The sequence below is a fragment of the Scyliorhinus torazame genome, chromosome 10 (genome assembly GCF_047496885.1).
Source record: "Scyliorhinus torazame isolate Kashiwa2021f chromosome 10, sScyTor2.1, whole genome shotgun sequence".
Taxonomy (NCBI): domain Eukaryota; kingdom Metazoa; phylum Chordata; class Chondrichthyes; order Carcharhiniformes; family Scyliorhinidae; genus Scyliorhinus; species Scyliorhinus torazame.
In genome coordinates, this window is record NC_092716.1 from 131290323 (window position 1) to 131315197 (window position 24875).

At 57.8% G+C, this 24875-nt stretch overlaps 1 protein-coding gene across 15 annotated transcripts in view; it reads left to right on the top strand.

The window, feature by feature from the left end:
• The window catches only part of madd (MAP-kinase activating death domain), a 439970-nt gene that overhangs the window by 320886 nt on the left and 94209 nt on the right, over positions 1–24875 (top strand). For 9 of the 15 annotated variants that reach the window (XM_072518747.1, XM_072518746.1, XM_072518754.1 and 6 more), the window contains 5 exons: positions 4113–4169; positions 12031–12133; positions 16238–16424; positions 17264–17414; positions 18780–18980. In XM_072518747.1, coding sequence (XP_072374848.1) covers positions 4113–4169; positions 12031–12133; positions 16238–16424; positions 17264–17414; positions 18780–18980 — 699 coding nt within the window. The remainder of the gene's footprint in view (positions 1–4112; positions 4170–12030; positions 12134–16237; positions 16425–17263; positions 17415–18779; positions 18981–24875) is intronic. The other 6 variants (XM_072518750.1, XM_072518753.1, XM_072518752.1 and 3 more) reach the window with 1 other exon arrangement.

A 24875-nucleotide genomic window follows, 5' to 3' on the forward strand; every position in this document is an offset into this window, starting at 1 on the left:
GAGGTCCCTGGTTATAGATGTTTCAATAAGATTAGGGAGGGTGGTAAAAGAGGTGGGGGGGGTGGCATTGTTAATTCGAGATAGTATAACAGCGACAGAAAGGCAGTTCGAGGAGTATCTGCCTACTGAGGTAGTATGGGTTGAAGTCAGAAATAGGAAAGGAGCAGTCACCTTGTTCGGAGTTTTCTATAGGCCCCCCAATAGGAGCAGAGATGTGGAGGAACAGATTGATAAACAGATTTTGGAAAGGTGCAGAAATCACAGGGTAGTAGTCATGGGTGACTTTAACTTCCCAAACATTGAGTGGAAACTCTTTAGATCAAATAGTTTGGATGGGGTGGTGTTTGTGCAGTATTTCCAGGAAGCTTTTCTAACACAGTATGTAGATTGTCCGACCAGAGGGGAGGCAATATTGGATTTGGTACTTGGTAATGAACCAGGGCAAATGATAGATTTGTTAGTGGGGGAGCATTTTGGAGATAGTGACCACAATTCTGTGACTTTCACTTTAGTAATGGAGAGGGCTAGGTGTGTGCAACAGGGCAATGTTTACAGGGGCTGGTTTAGCACACTGGGCTAAATCACTGGCTTTTAAAGCAGACCAAGGCAGGCCAGCAGCATGGTTCGATTCCCGTACCAGCCTCCCCGAACAGGCGCCGGAATGTGGCGACTAGGGGCTTTTCACAGTAACTTCATTGAAGCCTACTTGTGACAATAAGCGATTTTCATTTCATTTCATTTTCAATTGGGGAAGGGTAAATACGATTATGTCAGACAAGAATTGAAGTGCATAAGTTGGGAACATAGGCTGTCAGGGAAGGACACAAGTGAAATGTGGAACTTGTTCAAGGAACACGTACTACATGTCCTTGATATGTATGTCCCTGTCAGGCAGGGAAGAGATGGTCGAGTGAGGGAACCATGGTTGACAAGAGAGGTTGAATGTCTTGTTAAGAGGAAAAAGGAGACTTATGTAAGGCTGAGGAAACAAGGTTCAGACAGGGCGCTGGAGGGATACAAGATAGCCAGGAGGGAACTGAAGAAAGGGATTAGGAGAGCTAAGAGAGGGCATGAACAATCTTTGGCGGGTAGGATCAAGGAAAACCCCAAGGCCTTTTACATATATGTGAGAAATATGAGAATGACTAGAGCGAGGGTAGGTCCGATCAAGGACAGTAGCGGGAGAGTGTGTATTGAGTCTGAAGGGAGAGGTCTTGAACGAGTACTTTTCTTCTGTATTTACAAATGCGAGTGGCCATATTGTTGGAGAGGACAGTGTGAAACAGACTGGTAAGCTCGAGGAAATACTTGTTAGGAAGGAAGATGTGTTGGGCATTTTGAAAAACATGAGCAGTCCCCTGGGCCTGACGGGATATATCCAAGGATTCTATGGGAAGCAAGAGATGAAATTGCAGAGCCGTTGGCAATGATCTTTTCGTCCTCACTGTCAACAGGGGTGGTACCAGGGGATTGGAGAGTGGCGCATGTTGTGCCCCTGTTCAAAAAAGGGACTAGGGATAACCCTGGGAATTACAGGCCAGTTAGTCTTACTTCGGTGGTAGGCAAAGTAATGGAAAGGGTACTGAGGGATAGGATTTCTGAGCATCTGGAAAGACACTGCTTGATTAGGAATAATCAGCACGGATTTGTGAGGGGTAGGTCTTGCCATATAAGTCTTATTGAATTCTTTGAGGAGGTGACCAAGCATGTGGATGAAGGTAAAGCAGTGGATGTAGTGTACATGGATTTTAGTAAGGCATTTGATAAGGTTCCCCATGGTAGGCTTATGCAGAAAGTAAGGAGGCATGGGATAGTGGGAAATTTGGCCAGTTGGATAACGAACTGGCTAACCGATAGAAGTCAGAGAGTGGTGGTGGATGGCAAATATTCAGCCTGGATCCCAGTTACCAGTGGCGTACCACAGGGATCAGTTCTGGGTCCTCTGCTGTTTGTGATTTTCATTGATGACTTGGATGAGGGAGTTGAAGGATGGGTCAGTAAATTTGCAGACGATACGAAGATTGGTGGAGTTGTGGATAGTGAGGAGGGCTGTTGTCGGCTACAAAGAGACATAGATAGGATGCAGAGCTGGGCTGAGAAGTGGCAGATGGAGTTTAACCCTGAAAAGTGTGAGGTTGTCCATTTTGGAAGGACAAATATGAATGCGGAATACAGGATTAACGGTAGAGTTCTTGGCAATGTGGAAGAGCAGAGAGATCTTGGAGTCTATGTTCATACATCTTTGAAAGTTGCCACTCAAGTGGATAGAGCTGTGAAAGAAGGCCTATGGTATGCTAGCGTTCATTAACAGAGGGATTGAATTTAAGAGCCGTGAGGTGATGATGCAGCTGTACAACACTTTGGTAAGGCCACATTTGGAGTACTGTGTACAGTTCTGGTCGCCTCATTTTAGGAAGGATGTGGAAGCTTTGGAAAAGGTGCAAAGGAGATTTACCAGGATGTTGCCTGGAATGGAGAGTAGGTCTTACGAAGAAAGGTTGAGGGTGCTAGGTCTTTTCTCATTAGAACGGAGAAGGATGAGGGGCGACTTGATAAAGGTTTATAAGATGATCAGGGGAATAGATAGAGTAGACAGTCAGAGACTTTTTCCCCGGGTGGAACAAACCATTACAAGGAGACATTAATTTAAGGTGAATGGTGGAAGATATAGGGGGGATGTCAGAGGTAGGTTCTTTACCCAGAGAGTAGTGGGGGCATGGAATGCACTGCCTGTGGAAGTAGTTGAGTCGGAAACATTAGGGATCTTCAAGCAGCTATTGGATAGGTACATGGATTACGGTAGAATGATATAGTGTAGATTAATTTGTTCTTAAGGGCAGCACGGTAGCATTGTGGATAGCACAATTGCTTCACAGCTCCAGGGTCCCAGGTTCGATTCCGGCTTGGGTCACTGGCTGTGTGGAGTCTGCACATCCTCCCCGTGTGTGCGTGGGTTTCCTCCGGGTGCTCCGGCTTCCTCCCACAGTCCAAAGATGTGCAGGTTAGGTGGATTGGCCATGATAAATTGCCCTTAGTGTCCAAAATTGCCCTTAGTGTTGGGTGGAGGTGTTGACCTTGGGTAGGGTGCTCTTTCCAAGAGCCGGTGCAGACTCAGTGGGCCGAATGGCCTCCTTCTGCACTGTAAATTCTATGATGATCTATGATTAATCTAGGACAAAGGTTCAGCACAACATCGTGGGCCGAAGGGCCTGTTCTGTGCTGTATTTTTCTCTGTTCTATGTTAGCAGGTTCAGGGGTTAGCGTGCGGGGGAATCGGTGTTTTGGGGGTTTTGCCGGTTCAGGGGTCAGCGTGCGGGGGAGCCAGTGTATTGGGAGGGGGTTAGCAGGTTCAAGGGTCAGCGTGCCGGGGAGTCAGTGTTTCGGGGGGTTAGCAGGTTCAGGGGTCAGTGTGTGGTGGGTTAGCAGGTTCAGGGGTCAGCGTGTGGGGGAGTCAGTGTTTCGGGGGGTTAGCAGGTTTGGGGGTCAGCCTGCGTGGGGTTAGCAAGGTCGGGGGCCAGCGTACGGGTTGTCAGGGTGGTGAGTGTGTTTGCGAGCTTTCCCAGTTTGTTTCCCTGAATCCATTGCCTGCACATCCATTAACAACAGAAGCACATTAAAGGAAAACAGTGATTATATTGAATCTGTGTCTCGTATATATATTCTGTTCACTCTGCTACCTGCCTTGTTTTGCTTTGTGTTACTTGTCTTTTAACATGATGATCAGTATTCCAGTGGGCTGCTGGCAGGCCAGTGAAGGCGCGTTGTGGTGAAATGTTGATGTTTCCCACGTCTGGCTTTGATTTTGTCCCCCACACTGAACCCAAACACTTCATTCCAGTGTTGTTGGGAAGTGTCCCTGCTTATCGAACTATGTTAGCTGCTCCCCAGCGCCTGCACTGCACAAGTTTAGATTTGTGTTCCACACCACTGCATTCATACAACAAAGATCAAGCTCACCATATCTCCCAATACAATTAGTGTTGTTGATCAGTGCTGACCTCCTCGCTCACCACTGGAAAACTGTGCAATTAAATTGCCTGTTTTTGGAATGATTTATTTATTTTTGAATTGTTTTGCTGAATGAGCACTAATTGTGATTTTGTGTGTCCCAGTATTTGGGCTAAATACTATAATGGAGATAATAACGGAAGCTGGAGTGGGTAGTGAAGGTGGGTCTATTGCATGGGCTGCATTCTCCTTTCTGCAATGCTGTGCCTTCCTCATCGGCCTGTTTGCTGTTTCTCTAACCCCGTTCCCCATGCCCTCGCATCGATAACCTCTCTCCCCCCCCCCCCCCCCCCTCTCCCCCTACTCACCTTCGACTAATCTGCTCATCTCTGCCCTTGTCTGCTTCTTGTCTGCTGCTCATTCACTGCTCGAATGGTTCAGCATGAGACCAGAGACCGAAGCCCAACCAACGGGATTCCTCTCAACCTCCAGACCCCCCCACTGGCCCCCTCCACACCTGGCCCCCGCAGGCCACGCATGCACACCCCCCGGCCCCACACGTCCGACCCCCCTCCCCCTGGTCCTCACACGCCAAATCCCCACACACACACATGCCAAACCACCTGGCCTCAACGCACCCAACCCCCCCGGCCCCCATGTGCCCTCAGCTCCCCCCCCCCAACTCTGCACCCCGGCCCCAGCCTGACATGCACTGGACCCCCCATGCCAAATCCCCATCACCCACATGTTCCCCAAACAACCCCCCCCCCTCTGGCCCACATACGGCAACCCGTCCAACCCCGCACGCCAAGCCCCCTCCCGGCCCCCACACCCCAAAAGCCAACGGCCCCGACAGCCCAACCGCCAACGCCCCACCCGATCCCCACACGGCATCCAGCCCCCATCGCCTCCTCACGTCAATGCCATCCCCGGCCCCCGCACGCCAACAGCACCTGGCCCCCACATGCCAACGCCACACCACATCCCCAAACCCAGCCTTCACACGACAGCCCCAACCCCACCGCCGGCACCCACAAGAAGCCCCCCGGCCTTCACATGCCCACCCGGCACTCTCAACCGACCGGTCCAAATGCGCCCCTGGCACCCATACGCCCACCCAGCCCCCACACGCCCCTGCCCCCCCACGCCTCCTCCCACAGCCCCCCACACGCCCCTGCCCCCACTTGCCCTCGGCTCCCACACGCCCTCTCCCCCGGCCCCCACACGCCCTCTCCCCTGGCTCCCACACGCCTTCTCCCCCGGCCCACACACGCCTTCTCCCCCGGCCCCCACACGACCTCTCCCCCGGCCCCCACACGACCTCTCCCCCGACCCCCACACGCCCTCTCCCCCGACCCCCACGCGCCCTCTCCTCCGGCCCCCACGCGCCCTCTCCCCCGGCCCCCACGCGCCCTCTCCCCCGGCCCCCACGCGCCCTCTCCCCCGGCCCCCACGCGCCCTCTCCCCCGGCCCCCACGCGCCCTCTCCCCCGACCCCCACGCGCCCTCTCCCCCGACCCCCACGCGCCCTCTCCCCCGACCCCCACGCGCCCTCTCCCCCGACCCCCACGCGACCTCTCCCCCGGCCCCCACGCGACCTCTCCCCCGACCCCCACGCGCCCTCTCCCCCGACCCCCACGCGCCCTCTCCTCCGGCCCCCACGCGCCCTCTCCCCCGGCCCCCACGCGCCCTCTCCCCCGGCCCCCACGCGCCCTCTCCCCCGGCCCCCACGCGCCCTCTCCCCCGACCCCCACGCGCCCTCTCCCCCGACCCCCACGCGCCCTCTCCCCCGACCCCCACGCGCCCTCTCCCCCGACCCCCACGCGCCCTCTCCCCCGACCCCCACGCGCCCTCTCCCCCGGCCCCCACGCGCCCTCTCCCCCGGCCCCCACGCGCCCTCTCCCCCGGCCCCCACGCGCCCTCTCCCCCGGCCCCCACGCGCCCTCTCCCCCGGCCCCCACGCGCCCTCTCCCCCGGCCCCCACGCGCCCTCTCCCTCGGCCCCCACGCGCCCTCTCCCCCGTCCCCCACGCGCCCTCTCCCCCGGCCCCCACGCGCCCTCTCCCCCGGCCCCCACGCGCCCTCTCCCCCGGCCCCCACGCGCTCTCTCCCCCGGCCCCCACGCGCTCTCTCCCCCGGCCCCCACACGCCCCTGCCCCCACTCGCCCCCTCCCCCGGCCCCCATGCGCCCTCTCCCCCGTCCCCCACGCGCCCTCTCCCCCGGCCCCCACACGACCTCTCCCCCGGCCCCCACACGCCCTCTCCCCCGGCCCCCACACACCCGCTCCCACGGCCCCCACACGCACCTGCCCCCACTCGCCCCCTCCCCCGGCCTCCACACGCCCCTGCCCCCACATGACCTCTCCCCCGGCCCCCACACGACCTCTCCCCCGGCCCCCACACGACCTCTCCCCCGGCCCCCACACGCCCTCTCCCCCGGCCCCCACACGCCCTCTCCCCCGGCCCCCACATGACCTCTCCCCCGGCCCCCACATGACCTCTCCCCCGGCCCCCACACGACCTCTCCCCCGGCCCCCACACGACCTCTCCCGCGTCCCCCACACGACCTCTCCCGCGTCCCCCACACGACCTCTCCCCCGGCCCCCACACGCCCGCTCCCACGGCCCCCACTCGCCCCCTCCCCCGGCCCCCCCACGACCTTTCACCCGGCCCCCACACGCCCTCTCCCCCGGCCCCCACACGCCCTCTCCCCCGGCCCCCAGACGCCCTCTCCCCCGGCCCCCACGCGCACTCTCCCCCGGCCCCCACGCGCCCTCTGCCCCGGCCCCCACACGCCCTCTCCCCCGGCCCCCACACGCCATCTCCCCGGGCCCCCACACGCACTCTCCCCCGGCCCCTACACACCCGCTTCCACGGCCCCCACACGCCCTCTCCCCCGGCCCCCACACGCCCTCTCCCCCGGCCTCCACATGCCCCTGCCCCCACACACCCTCTCCCCCGGCCCCCACAGGCCCTCTCCCCCGGCCCCCACACGCCCCTGCCCCCACTCGCCCCCTCCCCCGGCCTCCACATGCCCCTGCCCCCACTCGCCCCCTCCCCCGGCCTCCACACGACCTCTCCCCGGGCCCCCACACGCCCTCTCCCCGGGCCCCCACATGCCCTCTCCCCGGGCCCCCACATGCCCTCTTCCCCGGCCCCCACACGCCCTCTCCCCCGGCCCCTACACACCCGCTCCCACGGCCCCCACACGCCCCTGCCCCCACTCGCCCCTGCCCCCCCACGACCTCTCCCCCGGCCCCCCCACGACCTCTCCCCCGGCACCCCCACGACCTCTCCCCCGGCCCCACACGACCTCTCCCCCGGCCCCCACACGACCTCTCCCCCGGCCCCCACACGACCTCTCCCCCGGTCCCCACACGCCCTCTCCCCCGGCCCCCACACGCCCTCTCCCCGGGCCCCCACACGCCACCTCCCCCGGCCCCCACACGACCTCTCCCCGGGCCCCCACACGACCTCTCCCCGGGCCCCCACACGCCCTCTCCCCGGGCCCCCACACGCCCTCTCCCCGGGTCCCCACACGCCCTCTCCCCGGGCCCCCACACGCCCTGTCCCCGGGCCCCCACACGCCCTCTCCCCCGGCCCCCACACGCCCTCTCCCCCGGCCCCCACACGCCCTCTCCCCCGGCCCCCACACGCCCTCTCCCTCGGCCCCCACACGCCCTCTCCCTCGGCCCCCACACGCCCACTCCCCCGGCCCCCACACGCCCACTCCCCCGGCCCCCACACGCCCACTCCCCCGGCCCCCACACGCCCACTCCCCCGGCCCCCACACGCCCCCTCCCCCGGCCCCCACGCGACCTCTCCCCGGGCCCCCACACGACCTCACCCCGGGCCCCCACACGCCCTCTCCCCCGGCCCCCACACGCCCTCTCCCCCGGCCCCCACACGCACCCTCCCTCGGCCCCCACACGCACCCTCCCTCGGCCCCCACACACCCCATCCCCCGGCCTCCACACGCCCCTGTCCCCACTCGCCCCCTCCCCCGGCCCCCTCGCGCCCTCTCCCCCGGCCCCCACGCGCCCTCTTCCCCCGGCCCCCACGCGCCCTCTTCCCCCGGCCCCCACGCGCCCTCTTCCCCCGGCCCCCATGCGCCCTCTCCCCCGGCCCCCACGCGCCCTCTCCCCCGGCCCCCACGCGCCCTCTCCCCCGGCCCCCACGCGCCCTCTCCCCCGGCCCCCACGCGCCCTCTCCCCCGGCCCCCACGCGCCCTCACCCCCGGCCCCCACGCGCCCTCACCCCCGGCCCCCACGCGCCCTCTCCCCCCGGCCCCCACACGCTCTCTCCCCCGGCCCCCACACGCCCCTGCCCCCACACGCCCTCTCCCACGGCCCCCACACGCCCCTGCCCCCACTCGCCCCCTCCCCCGGCCTCCACACGCCCCTGCCCCCACATGACCTCTCCCCTGGCCCCCACACGACCTCTCCCCCGGCCCCCACACGACCTCTCCCCCGGCCCCCACACGCCCTCTCCCCCGGCCCCCACATGACCTCTCCCCCGGCCCCCACATGACCTCTCCCCCGGCCCCCACACAACCTCTCCCCCGTCCCCCACACAACCTCTCCCCCGGCCCCCACACGCCCGCACCCACGGCCCCCACACGCCCCTGCCCCCACTCGCCCCCTCCCCCGGCCCCCCCACGACCTTTCACCCGGCCCCCACACGCCCTCTCCCCCGGCCCCCACACGCCCTCTCCCCCGGCCCCCACACGCCCCTGCCCCCACACGCCCTCTCCCCCGGCCCCCACACGCCCTCTCCCCCGGCCCCCACACGCCCTCTCCCCCGGCCCCCACACGCACTCTCCCCCGGCCCCCACGCGCCCTCTCCCCCGGCCCCCAGACGCCCTCTCCCCTGGCCCCCACACGCCCTCTCCCCCCACACGCCCTCTCCCCCGGCCCCCACACGCCCTCTCCCCTGGCCCCCACACGCCCTCTCCCCCCACACGCCCTCTCCCCCCACATGCCCTCTCCCCCGGCCCCCACACGCCCTCTCCCCCGGCCCCCACACGCCCCTGCCCCCACTCGCCCCCTCCCCCGGCCTCCATATGCCCCTGCCCCCACTCGCCCTCTCCCCGGGCCCCCACACGCCCTCTCCCCCGGCCCCTACACACCCGCTCCCACGGCCCCCACACGCCCCTGCCCCCACTCGCCCCTGCCCTCACTCGCCCCCTCCCCTGGCCCCCCCACGACCCCTCCCCCCGGCCCCCACACGACCTCTCTCCCGGCCCCCACACGACCTCTCCCCCGGCCCCCACACGACCTCTCCCCCGGTCCCCACACGCCCTCTCCCCCGGCCCCCACACGACCTCTCCCCGGGCCCCCACACGACCTCTCCCCGGGCCCCCACACGCCCTCTCCCCGGGTCCCCACACGCCCTCTCCCCGGGCCCCCACACGACCTCTCCCCGGGCCCCCACACGCCCTCTCCCCGGGCCCCCACACGCCCTCTCCCCGGGCCCCCACACGCCCTGTCCCCGGGCCCCCACACGCCCTCTCCGCCGGCCCCACACGCCCTCTCCCCCGGCCCCCACACGCCCTCTCCCCCGGCCCCCACACGCCCACTCCCCCGGCCCCCACACGCCCACTCCCCCGGCCCCCACACGCCCACTCCCCCGGCCCCCACACGCCCCCTCCCCCGGCCCCCACACGCCCTCACCCCGGGCCCCCACACTACCTCACCCCGGGCCCCCACACGACCTCTCCCCGGGCCCCCACACGACCTCTCCCCGGGCCCCCACACGACCTCACCCCGGGCCCCCACACTACCTCTCCCCGGGCCCTCACACTACCTCACCCCGGGCCCCCACACGCCCTCTCCCCCGGCCCCCACACGCCCTCTCCCCCCGCCCCCACATGCACTCTCCCACGGCTCCCACACGCCCCTGCCCCCACTCGCCCATGCCCCCACTCGCCCCATCCCCCGGCCTCCACACGCCCCTGTCCCCACTCGCCCCCTCCCCCGGCCCCCACACGACCTCTCCCCCGGCCCCCACACGACCTCTCCCCCGGCCCCCACAAGACCTCTCCCCCGGCCCCCACACGCCCTCTCCCCCGGCCCCCACACGCCCTCTCCCCCGGCCCCCACACGCCCTCTCCCCCGGCCCCCACACGCCCTCTCCCCCGGCCCCCACACGCCCTCTCCCCCGGCCCCCACACGCCCTCTCCCCCGGCCCCCACACGCCCTCTCCCCCGGCCCCCACACGCCCTCTCCCCCGGCCCCCACACGCCCTCTCCCCCGGCCCCCACACGCCCTCACCCCCGGCCCCCACACGCCCTCTCCCCCGGCCCCCACACGCCCTCTCCCCCGGCCCCCACACGCCCTCTCCCCCGGCCCCCACACGCCCTCTCCCCCGGCCCCCACACGCCCTCTCCCCCGGCCCCCACACGCCCTCTCCCCCGGCCCCCACACGCCCTCTCCCCCGGCCCCCACACGCCCTCTCCCCCGGCCCCCACACGCCCTCTCCCCCGGCCCCCACACGCCCTCTCCCTCGGCCCCCACACGCACTCTCCCTCGGCCCCCACACACCCCTGCCCCCACTCGCCCATGCCCCCACTCGCCCCATCCCCCGGCCTCCACACGTCCCTGTCCCCACTCGCCCCCTCCCCCGGCCCCCACATGACCTCTCGCTCGGCCCCCACACGACCTCTCCCCCGGCCCCCACTCGACCTCTCCCCCGGCCCCCACACGCCCTCTCCCCCGGCCCCCACACGCCCTCTCCCCCGGCCCCCACACGCCCTCTCCCCCGGCCCCCACACGCCCTCTCCCCCGGCCCCCACACGCCCTCTCCCCCGGCCCCCACACGCCCTCTCCCCCGGCCCCCACACGCCCTCTCCCCCGGCCCCCACACGCCCTCTCCCCCGGCCCCCACACGCCCTCTCCCCCGGCCCCCACACGCCCTCTCCCCCGGCTTCCACACGCCCTCTCCCCCGGCCCCCACACGCCCCCTCCCCCGGCCCCCACACGCCCCCTCCCTCGGCCCCCACACACCCTCTCCCCCGGCCCCCACACGCCTTCTTCCCCGGCCCCCACACGCCCTCTTCCCCAGCCCCCACACGCCCTCTTCCCCGGCCCCCACACACCCTCTCCCCCGGCCCCCACACGCCCGCTCCCACGGCCCCCACACGCCCCTGCCCCCACGAGCCCCCTCCTCCGGCCTCCACATGCCCCTGCCCCCACACGCCCTTTCCCCCTGCCCCCACACGCCCTCTCCCCCGGCCCCTGCACGCCCTCTCCCCCGGTCCCCGCACGCCCTCTCCCCCGGTCCTCGCGCGCCGTCTCCCCCGGTCCCCGCGCGCCCTCTCCCCCGGTCCCCACAGACCCCCTCCCCTGGCCCCCACACCCCCTCACCCGCCCCCTTCCATGGCCCCTCACACGCACCCTCCCACGGCCCCACACGCCCCCTCACACGGCCCCCACACGCCCCCTCCCCCTCCCAGCCCCCCACATGATCCCGCCTGGCCTCCTCGACCCCCTCTTCTCTTCCTTCCCACCTCACCTCTAACCCGCCCTCTTCTCTTCCCCTCCCTCTTCTCTTCCCCTCCCTCTTCTCCTCCCCTCCCTCTTCTCTTCCCCTCTCCTCTCCTCTTCTCTCCTCCCCCCTCTTCTCTCCCCTCCCTCTTCTTTTTCACCCCCCCCCCCACCCCCATTCCCCTTTTTCGACCTGACCTCCGCTCCCAGGCCCCTCCACCCCCGTCAAACATATCCTGATGCCCTCTTTCGGCCTCCGCCCAGCCTCCTCCTCCCCACGACTGCGCCAAGCCCTCCCCTCAGCCCCATGCCACAGCAATGAATCCTCATTCAGTCTGATTTCCTCTTTCCTCTCTCGCCAGCTCGACTCCAACACCTATCCCCCACGCCTCCAACCTGTTGTTTGTAGAGTTTGACGTCCGCTTTCCATCCTGTTTTCTGCCAATGTGTGATGTAGGATTGCAACACTCTTACCCGGATTTACCGTTATTTTCCTTACCCACCCACTTCACCCTGTTGTTTTCACACGGTTCTCCTCGCTCTGTGCCTCGCTGCACTTGGGGCCTGTCTCCTTGACGCTATTTTCATTCACTTGTCCAGGTAACAGACGAGCTCTGGTGGACCAGAAATCTTCGGTTATCAAGCACAGCCCAACCGTGAAGAGGGAATCGCCTTCACCACAGGGCAGAGTGAACAACAGCAGGTAGACGGAGTGAGGGAGGGATAAACAACAGGGAGACGGAGTGAGAGAGGAGTAAACAACAGGGAGATGGAGTGAGAGAGGAGTAAACAACAGCAGGGAGATGGAGTGAGGGAGAAGTAAACAACAGCAGGGAGACGGAGTGAGGGAGGAGTAAACAACAGCAGGGAGACGGAGTGAGAGAGGAGTAAACAACAACAGGGAGACGGAGTGAGAGAGGAGTAAACAACAGGGAGACGGAGCGAGAGAGGAGTAAACAACAGGGAGACGGAGTGAGAGAGGAGTAAACAACAGCAGGGAGAGGGAGTGAGGGAGGAGTAAACAACAGGGAGATGGAGTGAGGGAGGAGTAAACAACAGCAGGGAGACGGAGTGAGAGAGGAGTAAACAACAGGGAGCACGGAGTGAGAGAGGAGTAAACAACAACAGGGAGATGGAGTGAGGGAGGAGTAAACAACAGGGAGACGGAGTGAGAGAGGAGTAAACAACAACAGGGAGATGGAGTGAGGGAGGAGTAAACAACAGGGAGACGGAGTGAGAGAGGAGTAAACAACAGGGAGATGGAGTGAGAGAGGAGTAAACAACAGGGAGATGGAGTGAGAGAGGAGTAAACAACAGCAGGGAGACGGAGTGAGAGAGGAGTAAACAACAGGGAGATGGAGTCAGAGAAGAGTAAACAGCAGCAGGGAGTCAGAGTGAGAGAGGAGTAAACAACAGCAGGTAGATGCAGTGAGGGAGGAGTAAACAACAGGGAGACGGAGTGAGGGTGGAGTAAACAACAGGGAGACGGAGTGAGAGAGGAGTAAACAGCAGCAGGGAGACGGAGTGAGGGAGGAGTAAACAACAGCAGGGAGATGGAGTGAGGGAGGAGTAAACAACAGCAGGGAGATGGAGTGAGGGAGGAGTAAACAACAGCAGGGAAATGGAGTGAGGGAGGAGTAAACAACAGCAGGGAGATGGAGTGAGGGAGGAGTAAACAACAGGGAGACGGAGTGAGAGAGGAGTAAACAACAACAGGGAGATGGAATGAGGGAGGAGTAAACAACAGCAGGGAGACGGAGTGAGGGAGAGTAAACAACAGGGAGACGGCGTGAGAGAGGAGTAAACAACAGGGAGACGGAGTGACGGAGGAGTAAACAACAGCAGAGAGACGGAGTGAGAGAGGAGTAAACAACAGGGAGACGGAGTCAGAGAGGAGTAAACAGCAGCAGGGAGTCGGAGTGAGGGAGGAGTAAACAACAGGGAGATGGAGTGAGGGAGAAGTAAACAACAGCAGGGAAACGGAGTGAGGGAGGAGTAAACAACAGCAGGGAGATGGAGTGAGAGGAGTAAACAACAGGGAGACGGAGTGAGGGTGGAGTAAACAACAGGGAGATGGAGTGAGAGAGGAGTAAACAGCAGCAGGGAGACGGAGTGAGGGAGGAGTAAACAACAGCAGGGAGATGGAGTGAGGGAGAAGTAAACAACAGCAGGGAGATGGAGTGAGGGAGGAGTAAACAACAGGGAGACGCAGTTTGAGAGGAGTAAACAACAGCAGGGAGAGGGAGTGAGGGAGGAGTAAACAACGGAGACGGAGTGAGGGAGGAGTAAACAACAGGGAGAGGGAGTGAGGGAGGAGTAAACAACGGAGACGGAGTGAGGGAGGAGTAAATAACAACAGGGCGATGGAGTGAGAGAGGAGTAAACAACAGGGTGACGGAGGAGTAAACAACAACGGAGATGGAGTGAGGGAGAGGTAAACAACAGGGAGCCCGGAGTGAGAGAGGCGTGAACAACAGGTAGACGGAGTGAGAGCGGAGTAAACAACAGGGAGACAGAGTGATAGAGGAGTAAACAACAGCAGGGAGATGGAGTGAGGGAGGAGTAAACAACAGGGAGACGGAGTGAGGGAGGAGTAAACAACAGCAGGGAGACGGAGTGAGAGAGGAGTAAACAACAGCAGGGAGATGGAGTGAGGGAGGAGTAAACAACAGCAGGGAGATGGAGTGAGGGAGGAATAAACAACAGGGAGACTGAGTGATAGAGGAGTAAACAACAGCAGGGAGATGGAGTGAGAGAGGAGTAAACAACAGGGAGACGGAGTGAGAGAGGAGTAAACAACAGCAGGGAGATGGAGTGAGATAGGAGTAAACAACAGGGAGACGGAGTGAGAGAGGAGTAAACAACAGGGAGACGGAGTCAGAGAGGAGTAAACAGCAGCAGGGAGTCGGAGTGAAGGAGGAGTAAACAACAGGGAGATGGAGTGAGGGAGAAGTAAACAACAGCAGGTAGATGGAGTGAGAGGAGTAAACAACAGGGAGACGGAGTGAGGGTGGAGTAAACAACAGGGAGACGGAGTGAGAGAGGAGTAAACAGTAGCAGGGAGACGGAGTGAGGGAGGAGTAAACAACAGGGAGATGGAGTGAGGGAGAAGTAAACAACAACAGGGAGAGGGAGTGAGGGAGGAGTAAACAACGGAGACGGAGTGAGGGAGGAGTAAATAATAACAGGGCGATGGAGTGAGGGAGGGGCAAACAACAGGGAGACGGAGTGACGGAGGAGTAAACAACAACGGAGATGGAGTGAGGGAGGGGTAAACAACAGGGAGCCCGGAGTGAGAGAGGAGTAAACAACAGGTAGACGGAGTGAGAGCGGAGTAAACAACAGGGAGACAGAGTGATAGAGGAGTAAACAACAGCAGGGAGATGGAGTGAGGGAGGAGTAAACAACAGGGAGACGGAGTGAGGGAGGAGTAAACAACAGCAGGGAGACGGAGTGAGAGAGGAGTAAACAACAGCAGGGAGATGGAGTGAGGGAGGAGTAAACAACAGGGAGACGGAGTGAGAGAGGAGTAAACAACAGGGAGACGGAGTGAGAGAGGAGTAAACAGTAGCAGGGGGACGGAGTGAGAGAGGAGTAAACAACAGCAGGGAGATGGAGTGAGGGAGGAGTAAACAACAGCAGGGAGATGGAGTGAGGGAGGAGTAAACAACAGGGAGACTGAGTGATAGCGGAGTAAACAACAGCAGGGAGATGGAGTGAGAGAGGAGTAAACAACAGGGAGACGGAGTGAGAGAGGAGTAAACAACAGCAGGGAGATGGAGTGAGATAGGAGTAAACAACAGGGAGACGGAGTGAGAGAGGAGTAAACAACAGCAGAATGATGGAGTGAGGGAGGACTAAACAACAGCAGGGAGATGGAGTGAGATAGGAGTAAACAACAGCAGGTAGACGGAGTGAGAGAGGAGTAAACAACAGGGAGACGGAGTGAGAGAGGAGTAAACAACAGCAGGGAGATGGAGTGAGATAGGAGTAAACAACAGGGAGACGGAGTGAGAGAGGAGTAAACAACAGCAGAATGATGGAGTGAGGGAGGACTAAACAACAGCAGGGAGATGGAGTGAGATAGGAGTAAACAACAGCAGGTAGACGGAGTGAGATAGGAGTAAACAACTGGGAGACGGAGGAGTAAACAACAGGGAGATGGAGTGAGAGAGGAGTAAACAACAGCAGGTAGACGGAGTGAGAGAGGAGTAAACAACAGGGAGACGGAGTGAGAGAGGAGTAAACAACAGGGAGACAGAGTGAGATAGGAGTAAACAACAGGGAGACGGAGTGAGAGAGGAGTAAACAACAGCAGGGAGATGGAGTGAGATAGGAGTAAACAACAGGGAGACGGAGTGAGAGAGGAGTAAACAACAGCAGAATGATGGAGTGAGGGAGGACTAAACAACAGCAGGGAGATGGAGTGAGATAGGAGTAAACAACTGGGAGACGGAGGAGTAAACAACAGGGAGATGGAGTGAGAGAGGAGTAAACAACAGCAGGTAGACGGAGTGAGAGAGGAGTAAACAACAGGGAGACGGAGTGAGAGAGGAGTAAACAACAGGGAGACAGTGAGATAGGAGTAAACAACAGCAGGGAGACGGAGTGAGAGAGGAGTAAACAACAGGGAGACGGAGTGAGGGAGGAGTAACAAAATGGGTAGACTGACTGAGTGAGTGAGAATGACCGCAGGTAGACAGGCCTGGCTATCAGCACCATATTGACCTGTGTCGGCACCATTTAAATACGTTATGTTGCTCTCCATCATGAGCAAAGATTGTAATTTCAGCTCCTTGTGTTCCAGCGAGAATCAGCAGTTCCTGAAGGAGCTGGTACACAATGTTCTCGATGGGCAGGGAGTTGGCTGGTTAAACATGAAGAAAGTTCGCCGCCTTCTGGAAAATGAGCAGCTTCGAGTCTTTGCGCTCAGCAAACTGAACAGGACCATCCAGTCGGAGGAGGACGCTCGCCTTGACATTTTGAAAGATGTGGTAAGGAGGCCTTAAATTGGCAGAGCCAGTGTATAATGTCCATATGGACAAACTCTCCCTGCTCCCTCCTCAACCTCACCAGTTCAACCTGCTTCTCCCAACATTCTGCATTTGCTGCTTTTGATATTTTTATTCCCTTAGCACGCACCCTCTGACCGTGCAGCACTCCCTCAGTACTGACCCTCTGACAGTGCAGCACTCCCTCAGTACTGACCCTCTGACAGTGCAGCACTCCTTCAGTAATGACCCTCTGACAGTGCAGCACTCCCTCAGTACTGACCCTCTGACAGTGCAGCACTCCCTCAGTACTGACCCGCTGACAGTGCAGCACTCCCTCAGTACTGACCCTCTGACAGTGCAGCACTCCCTCATTACTGACCCTCGTGACAACACAGAACTACCTCAGTGCTGACCCTCTGACAGTGCAGCACTCCCTCAGTACTGTCCCTCTGACAGTGCAGCACTCCCTCAGTACTGACCCTCTGACAGTGCAGCACTCCCTCAGTACTGACCCTCTGACAGTGCAGCACTCCCTCAGTACTGTCCCTCTGACAGTGCAGCACCCCCTCAGTACTGACCCTCTGACAGTGCAGCACTCCCTCAGTACTGACCCTCTGACAGTGCCGCACTCCCTCAGTACTGACCCTGTGACAGTGCAGCACATCCTTAGTACTGACCCTCTGACAGTGCAGCACTCCCTCAGTACTGACCCTGTGACAGTGCAGCACATCCTTAGTACTGTGTCAGTGTGTACAATATGTAGTTGTCATTGTTGGTATTGTGTGTGTGTCCGTGTGTACAGTATGTGGTGACCATTGACCCCACCGTCCTCATTTCAGGAAATCAGTAAAAAGGTATACAGGGGTATGCTTGACCTTCTCAAGTGCTGTGTGTCCAGCCTGGAACATTCATATAGCAACGCCGGCCTGGGAGGGATGGCCAGTGTGTTCACACTGCTGGAGATCGCCCACACTCATTACTACAATAAAGGTAAGCTTGAGGTTTCAGTAGCCTGAAAGCGGACAGTATGTAATACAGAATTGGAGAGAAACTGTGCAGGAGGAATGAAGAGGTCATTGGCTAAGGTTTACAGAGAGTTGGTCACCCTGCTATTATGCACAAAGGAATCTCTGAACAGGAGGTCTCATCGTCCATTAAACCACCATTCAGTTCAATCATAGCTCATTCATTTCTTGATGCCAATTTCCCACATTTGCTCCATTATTCCTTCATATCCAGAATTTAAGAACATCGATCCATCTCCGTGTTCCTGTTGTGTTCCCCAAACTTTGGGACAGAGTTTTCTAAATCATTAGTGAGATTTGTTTGAATGTGTCCCCAATAAGAAGGGAAAGGCCTGAATTGGCATTGAGACCCATTTTGTCCATTAATTGCAGAAACAGTGGATCACAGTCCATGGGCTGGATTCTCCGATTTGAAGACTAAATGCTGATGCCGGCGTGGGAACAGTGGCATTTTACGCCTGAAAAAATGGTGCAAAAGCTGCACCGATCCTCTGTCGGGTGGGGGGCCCCGGCTTTAGCTGCGGATACGGCTGGAGAATTTGTCAGGTCCATTGCCGCGCATGTGCACGGCAGCCGCCTGCAGCGTTGGCGACGTGCAACATGATGCCGGCTGCACATGGACCCGGCCTGCCAAATAATGCCCACCTTTGGCCAGGCTCGCCACCCCCGGACCACCAGTCCCTGTCAAAGCCCCCCCTGCCTGCGGAACGGCTGCCGCCCGATTGTGGCGGCGCTGGACTCAGTCCGTAGCCGCCACACTGGGGTCATGAAAATAAATAGCGTGAGTGACCCACGCCGTCAGGAACTCGGCACATCGGGGGAGGGCCTCTGGTAACGTCCTGATGCCGTCCCGATGGTGTGTCACGTACTCTGCATATACGCCATTTTGAAGGGGGTGGAGCATCGCAAAAGTGGCGCCGCCCCCGATTTCGCCGCAAACGGGGATTCTCCGGCCGATCACCGAACATGATTTCGATGTCAGAGACCGGAGCATCCCACCCCATATCTTTACATCCTGTACATTACCTTCCCTGAATTTGTCCATTATCTCTGGGTAAATCGGCACAATCTGCAGCTCTGCTTTACCTGGCACAGCCATCAGGTACACTGAAGCCGCACATCAGATGCAGCCTATACTGTCTGTTAAATAGGACCAGGCACAAACCATGCTCTTTAATAAGCAGTACATCTATGACTTCCATCTATCCTTCTATTAGCTGGGTAACTCTGTTAAAGCAGAGTTTGTTTGAATTGTGTTGACTGTTCAGTTGGTTGTTGAATTCCTGATTTCTGTTCATTCTGTTTCCACCCATTCCTCTCTCTAATCCAGAACCTGACAAGAGGAAACGCAGTCCGACTGAGGGAGCTACAGTGCCAGGTATCAAGGAGCCTGTACCCTTGAAAGCGGAGATGAAACAGCCCAGTGTGCCAATGACCCACCTGCAACTCCCACTGAAAGCTCCAGTCAGCAAGGAGCCGGGCGAGTATGACAACCGGAGTCTGAATGAAGAAAATTTTGTTGCTTCCATCGGTGTGTATTGCATGGGGACACATTTTATAGCACACTCAAGATTATGGCTATCGGCTCGAGTCCCACTATCGTTCTGTGATTAGAAGCCTAATAGATGAGCAGTAGTAGGCTAATACAGACACTTCCAGGCCTGGGATAACTCCAGGCTGCAGTGGGGCCTGTATAACTGCTCTCAAGCCTGTGATCAGTCAGGCTGAAGTGAGGCATGTACATTCACTGCCAGGCCTGGACTAACAGCACCCTACAGACACTTCCAGGCCTGGTATAAGACCAAGCTGCAGCGAGGCCTGTATGGACACTGCCAAGCCTGAGATAAGACCAGGCTGCAGTGGGACCTGTACAGGCACTGCCAGGCCTGAGATAAGACAGGCTGCAGTGGGACTTGTACAGACACTGCCAAGCCTGAGATAAGACAAGGCTGCAGTGGGACCTGTAGAGACACTGCCAAACCTGAGATAAGAAAGGCTGCAGTGGGACCTGTACAGGCACTGCCAGGCCTGAGATAAGACAGGCTGCAGTGGGACTTGTACAGACGCTGCCAGGCCTGAGATAAGACAGGCTGCAGTGGGACTTGTACAGACACTGCCAGGCCTGAGATAAGACAGGCTGCAGTGGGACTTGTACAGACACTGCCAAGCCTGAGATAAGACAAGGCTGCAGTGGGACCTGTAGAGACACTGCCAAACCTGAGATAAGAAAGGCTGCAGTGGGACCTGTACAGGCACTGCCAGGCCTGAGATAAGACAGGCTGCAGTGGGACTTGTACAGACGCTGCCAGGCCTGAGATAAGACAGGCTGCAGTGGGACTTGTACAGACGCTGCCAGGCCTGAGATAAGACAGGCTGCAGTGGGACTTGTACAGCCACTGCCAGGCCTGAGATAAGACAAGGCTGCAGTGGGACCTGTAGAGACACTGCCAAACCTAAGATAAGACAAGGCTGCAGTGGGATCTGTACAGAGACTGCCAGGCCTGAGAGAAGACAGGCTGTAGTGGGACCTGTACAGACACTGTCAGGTCTGAGATATGACTGGGCTGTAGCAAGGCTGTGTAGACACTGCCAGGTCTGAGATCAGTCCAGGCTGCAGTGAGCCCTGTACAGCCACTGCCAGGCCTGAGAGAAGACCAGGCTACAATGGGGCCTCTACAGGCTGGAGTAATGTTTGTATACTTCCTGCCAGGTTGGTACTGATAGCTGAGACAGTAGTGTTCTGAATGTAGGCATGCATTGTCAAGTGGTAGCCTATTTGCTTAAATTCTGGTCACCGTGTGGGTGGTCAGACACTCAGACTCAGATGTGTAGTCCGGTTGTGTAGTGGATCCAATTCCAGCCATGAAACTCAAAGATGAGGCTGGTTAACAGCTTCTGAGGGAAACACGTTTCCGCAGTATGTTCCTTAGCAGGTGAACTTTATCCAGCTTCTGTATAGTTGAGGGAAGAGGCATAATTAGCATCTCTGATTTTGAAGGGGTGAGCATGTTCATTACAGGGTGGTGACTATCCTGAGGCCCTTTTCTATTCCTTTTCACCCCAACTATTATTATAATATTTTTATTAACTAACTTTGACCTGTGGACAATGAATGACGCTTAAATGCTGTGCCACCTCTGTCATGCCACTATTGTACCAGGTTAGGTTAGAGTATGCTAACCTATGGAACTGGGCATTGAGCCCAACCCTTCCATAATGTGTCAGCTGCACAGAAGTATGTTCAGTCCAGCACCCAGCAAGATATGCCTTTTCAGTCTGTCTGTATGAATCTGGCAGGCTAACTGCTGTGGGGTTATAGTAGCTGTTACAACTATGGGTGGAACGGCAATTTGATTCAGGGCTGCAGTGAATAACTCCAGACCTGTCACTCAGTTAGCATCGAGTCAAACCAGAAGCAGCCCATTCAGCACATCTTAACTGAGCTGATCCTTTGAAGGAGCAATCATGCTTGGTCCCGCAACCCTACTTTTTGTCTAGATCCCAGAAAGCTCTTCCTCATCATTCTAAGAAGTTAGGACCTAGGAGCTGCAGAAGCCCATTTGGCCAACCTATTGCTCCATTGTTGAATAATAACACCAGGCTGATCTCTTACTGCAGCTCCAACTTCCCGCACTCTCCCCATAACCATTATTACCCCAAAATCTATCTTCAATGTTCAGTTGATCCCAGGCTATTTGGCGAAGTATGAAATTATACACTAATACTTCATCAGAGTTTTATGAACAGAATGCATATGATTGCTTCCTACCTCCTCGTCCTGTATCCCAATTATTTTGACTAATGTAAATAACCAAGTAAACTAAATCAAATGAATTCCTTTTCGGGAAACTGCCCTCAACAAAAAGTGAATCACAAATGAGACTTAAAACATTAAACCAAAATGTGATTAAAAAGGTCAATAAGGCATCCCAGCCCCTGCGGTCTCGATGATGCCAGTGGACACTGCATGCTCCCTCTCCAGGGTCACCTGGCCGCGAAAGTGGCCACGGCAGAAGAGCAGACTGTCAGGTTGGACAACCCTCGGTCACCCGCTGCCTGGACCTGTTGATGGCAAGTTTGGCCTCAGTCTCTCTTTATACTCTTGACAGTATATTGAGTAAAGTAAAACAATTAGCAAATTAACCAAATAATAAGATTGATAACCTCTTAAAGGGAACTCTCATGCTTGTATATTTAATTCAACAGTTCCCTTCACCTGTGTATCTTAATGTAATTCATGTACTATTAACATTTAATCCTTTTGTCTTGGGTCCACTCACCAATGGAGCGCATAGAGCTCTCTGGGATAGAGAATTCCAAAGATTTCCAATCCTCCAAGGGAAGAAATTACTCCTCATGTCAGTCCTTAATGGCTGGCACCTTATTCTGAGACTGTAACCTTGTGACCTAGACTGTCCAGCCAAGGAAATCGACCTCTCGGCATCAAACCCCTTGGAGCTTTTATAAGTTTCAGTCAGATCGTATCTTTTTCTTCTAAACTTCAGGGAATGTGAGCTTAGCCTACTCAATCTCTGCTCATAAGACAATCCACTCAACCCAGGAAACAGTCGAGTAAACCTTTATTCCACTCCCTGTGGGGCAAGCATGCCCCTTTCTTGGGTAAGGAGAACAAAACTGCTCAATTCTCCAGGTGTGGCCTCACTAAAACCCTTCACCGCTGTAATAAGGCTTCTTTATATTTTTTGTCAACCCCCTTGGAACAAAAGGCAACATATCTTTTCCATATTATCATGTGCTGGTCAACTCCCTTTCACATTACAGAGCATCAGCTTCCACCACATCTTCAGGTAGAGCACTCCAGATCCTGACAACAGAGTGGAAAAACTCTCCTAATTTATCCTCATTTTGAATATCTGACCTCGAATTATTGATCCACTCACCAAAGGGAATTGTTTTTCTCTGTCCATGCCACCAAAACATACTTTACAAATCTCGATTAGGTCACCTCTTAATTTTCTCTGTTCCAAAGTCTTAATGTTTCTAATCTCTCCTCAAAACTGACATCCGACATCAGCAGTACCGTGCTGGTAAACATTCTCTGTTTCTTTCCAGGATCTTAACTTTTTTCCTGGTCTAGAATTATCCATATTCTCACAAGTACCACCAGTGCCCCTTCCAGGACACTGCTAACCATTACATATTGTCCCTTTAAAGGTTGTCCTCTTGCTGAACAGTATGGCCAACCATCCCGTAGCATGCTTGGTACTTCTGTCCTATTCAACTCTTTCTTACCCTCAGTTGGTCCTTCTCCCTCTGGTGTGTCTCTTGGAGGAAGACTACGTCAGCCCTCGGGCTTTTCAGGTGGGCGAAGACTTTGGATCTTTTCACTGGACCGTTAAGTCCCTTGAAGTTCCAGGTGACTATCCTGATGGTGGTTTCTGTTCCCACCCTCCCCTGCAGGGTCAGCCATACTCACCATGTGGCCGTGCCCCTGCACGCTGGAGTTTCCCATAGTTTGGGCCAATCCAAGATGGCCGTAGTTGTTTTCTTTGTTTCAGCCATCCCTATGTATCACCTGTTGTAACCATCAATCTACCGTCTCCCCTCCCCTTCCCCCACTTGTCCCCGATTTCCTCACCCCAGGATCCTCTACCCTTACCGACTCCCCCTCCCAGTGCTCCTGTGGGCCCCTCATCCGCCTCTCCCTCCCTTGCCCTTCTCCCTCACCCTTCTCCCTGACCTGTTGTTCTGCCAGGCACTCGCGCTCTCTCTCTCTCTCTCTGGAGAAAGTGCTGCACCGTGTCCCCCCTTCTTACTTCCATGTACTCGCACGTTCGCCAGACTGGTGGCTCCTCCCTGAGAGCACTTTCTCCTACCTTTCGCCTGTTTTGTTCCTCCCTCCCCCTTCTCGCTTCGGTGTCTTTCTGCTTTACCATCCCCCCCCCTCCCCCCAAGGAATGCTGAGGCCTAACTAAAGTTTCAACATGATCTCTTTGTTTTCATATTCTGTTCAGCTCTTCATGAAGCAAAGTCACTCATCTGCTTTTTAAGCACCTTAACCTTGCCCTGGATTTGTGTACATGGTCACCAAGGTCTCTCTGTTCATCTGCACTTTTCAATATCCTGCTGTTTAGTCATTCTGCCTTTCCATGTTAATCTTCCTAAAGCGCATCAATTCCCACTTCTCTCCCATGTTTCATCTCAGTTTGCTGGGTTTCTGTCCATTTCATCATCCCATCTGTCATCCTGGAGCCCAGAACTCTCCTCATCCTTGTCCAAGTTCTGTATTCTCTGTAAATAGATTTCATAGAATTTACAGTGCAGAAGGAGGCCATTTGGCCGATCGGATCAGCACCAGCCCTTGGAAAGAACACCTTACTTAAGTCCACATCTCCACCCTATCCCAGTAACCCCACGTAACCATTTTGGACATTAAGGGCAATTTAACATGGCCAATCCACCTAACCTGCACATCTTTGGACTGTGGGAGGAAACCGGCGCACCCGGAGGAAACCCACGCACCCACGGGGAGGATGTGCAGACTCCGCACAGACAGAGACCCAAGCCGGAATCGAACCTGGGACCCTGGAGCTGTGAATAAACTGTGCTAACCACTATGCTACCATGTTATAATGCTGTCTCCTACACCTGAATCTAGATCATTTAGAAAAAATTGCAAAGAGAAATGGACCCAAACCTGACTCTTGGGGAACATCAGAGCCACGAGGTTTTGCTGCAGCTTTATAAAACTCTAGTTATACCTCACTTGGAATATTGTGTCCAGTTCTGGTCGCCTCATTATAGAAAGGATGTGGATGCTTTGGAGAGGGTACAGAGGAGATTTACCAGGATGCTGCCTGGACTGGAGGGCATGTCTTATGCAGAAAGGTTGAGGGAGCTCGGGCTTTTCTCACTGGAGCGAAGAAAGCAGAGAGGTGACTTGATAGAGGTGTACAAGGTGATGAAAGGCATGGATAGAGTGGATAGCCAGAGACTTTTCTCCAGGGTGGAAATGGCTGTCACGAGGGTACATAATTTTAAGGTGATTGGAGGAAGGTATAGGGGAGATGTCAGAGGTAGGTTCTTTACACAGAATGGTGGGTGTGTGGAATGCACTGCCAGTAGAGGTGGTGGAGTCAGAGTCATTAGGGATATTTAAGCGACTCTTGGATAGGCACATGGACAGCAGTAAATTGAAGGGGTGTAGGTTCGGTTGATCTTAGATTAGGATAAATGTCGGCACAACATCGTGTGTTGTGCTGTACTGTTCTGTATTCTATCACTGCAAACTACACCCAGTCTGAAAACCTCCATCCAACCTCACCATTGTCACTGAACCAGTTCTATATCTATACTGCCACCTTCTCCTTAATTTCCCTGGCTTCCATCTTCTTAGTAAGCCTGCTGTGTTGCACTTTATCATGTGCCTTCTGAAAGTCCATATGTGCAACATCTACTGCACTAC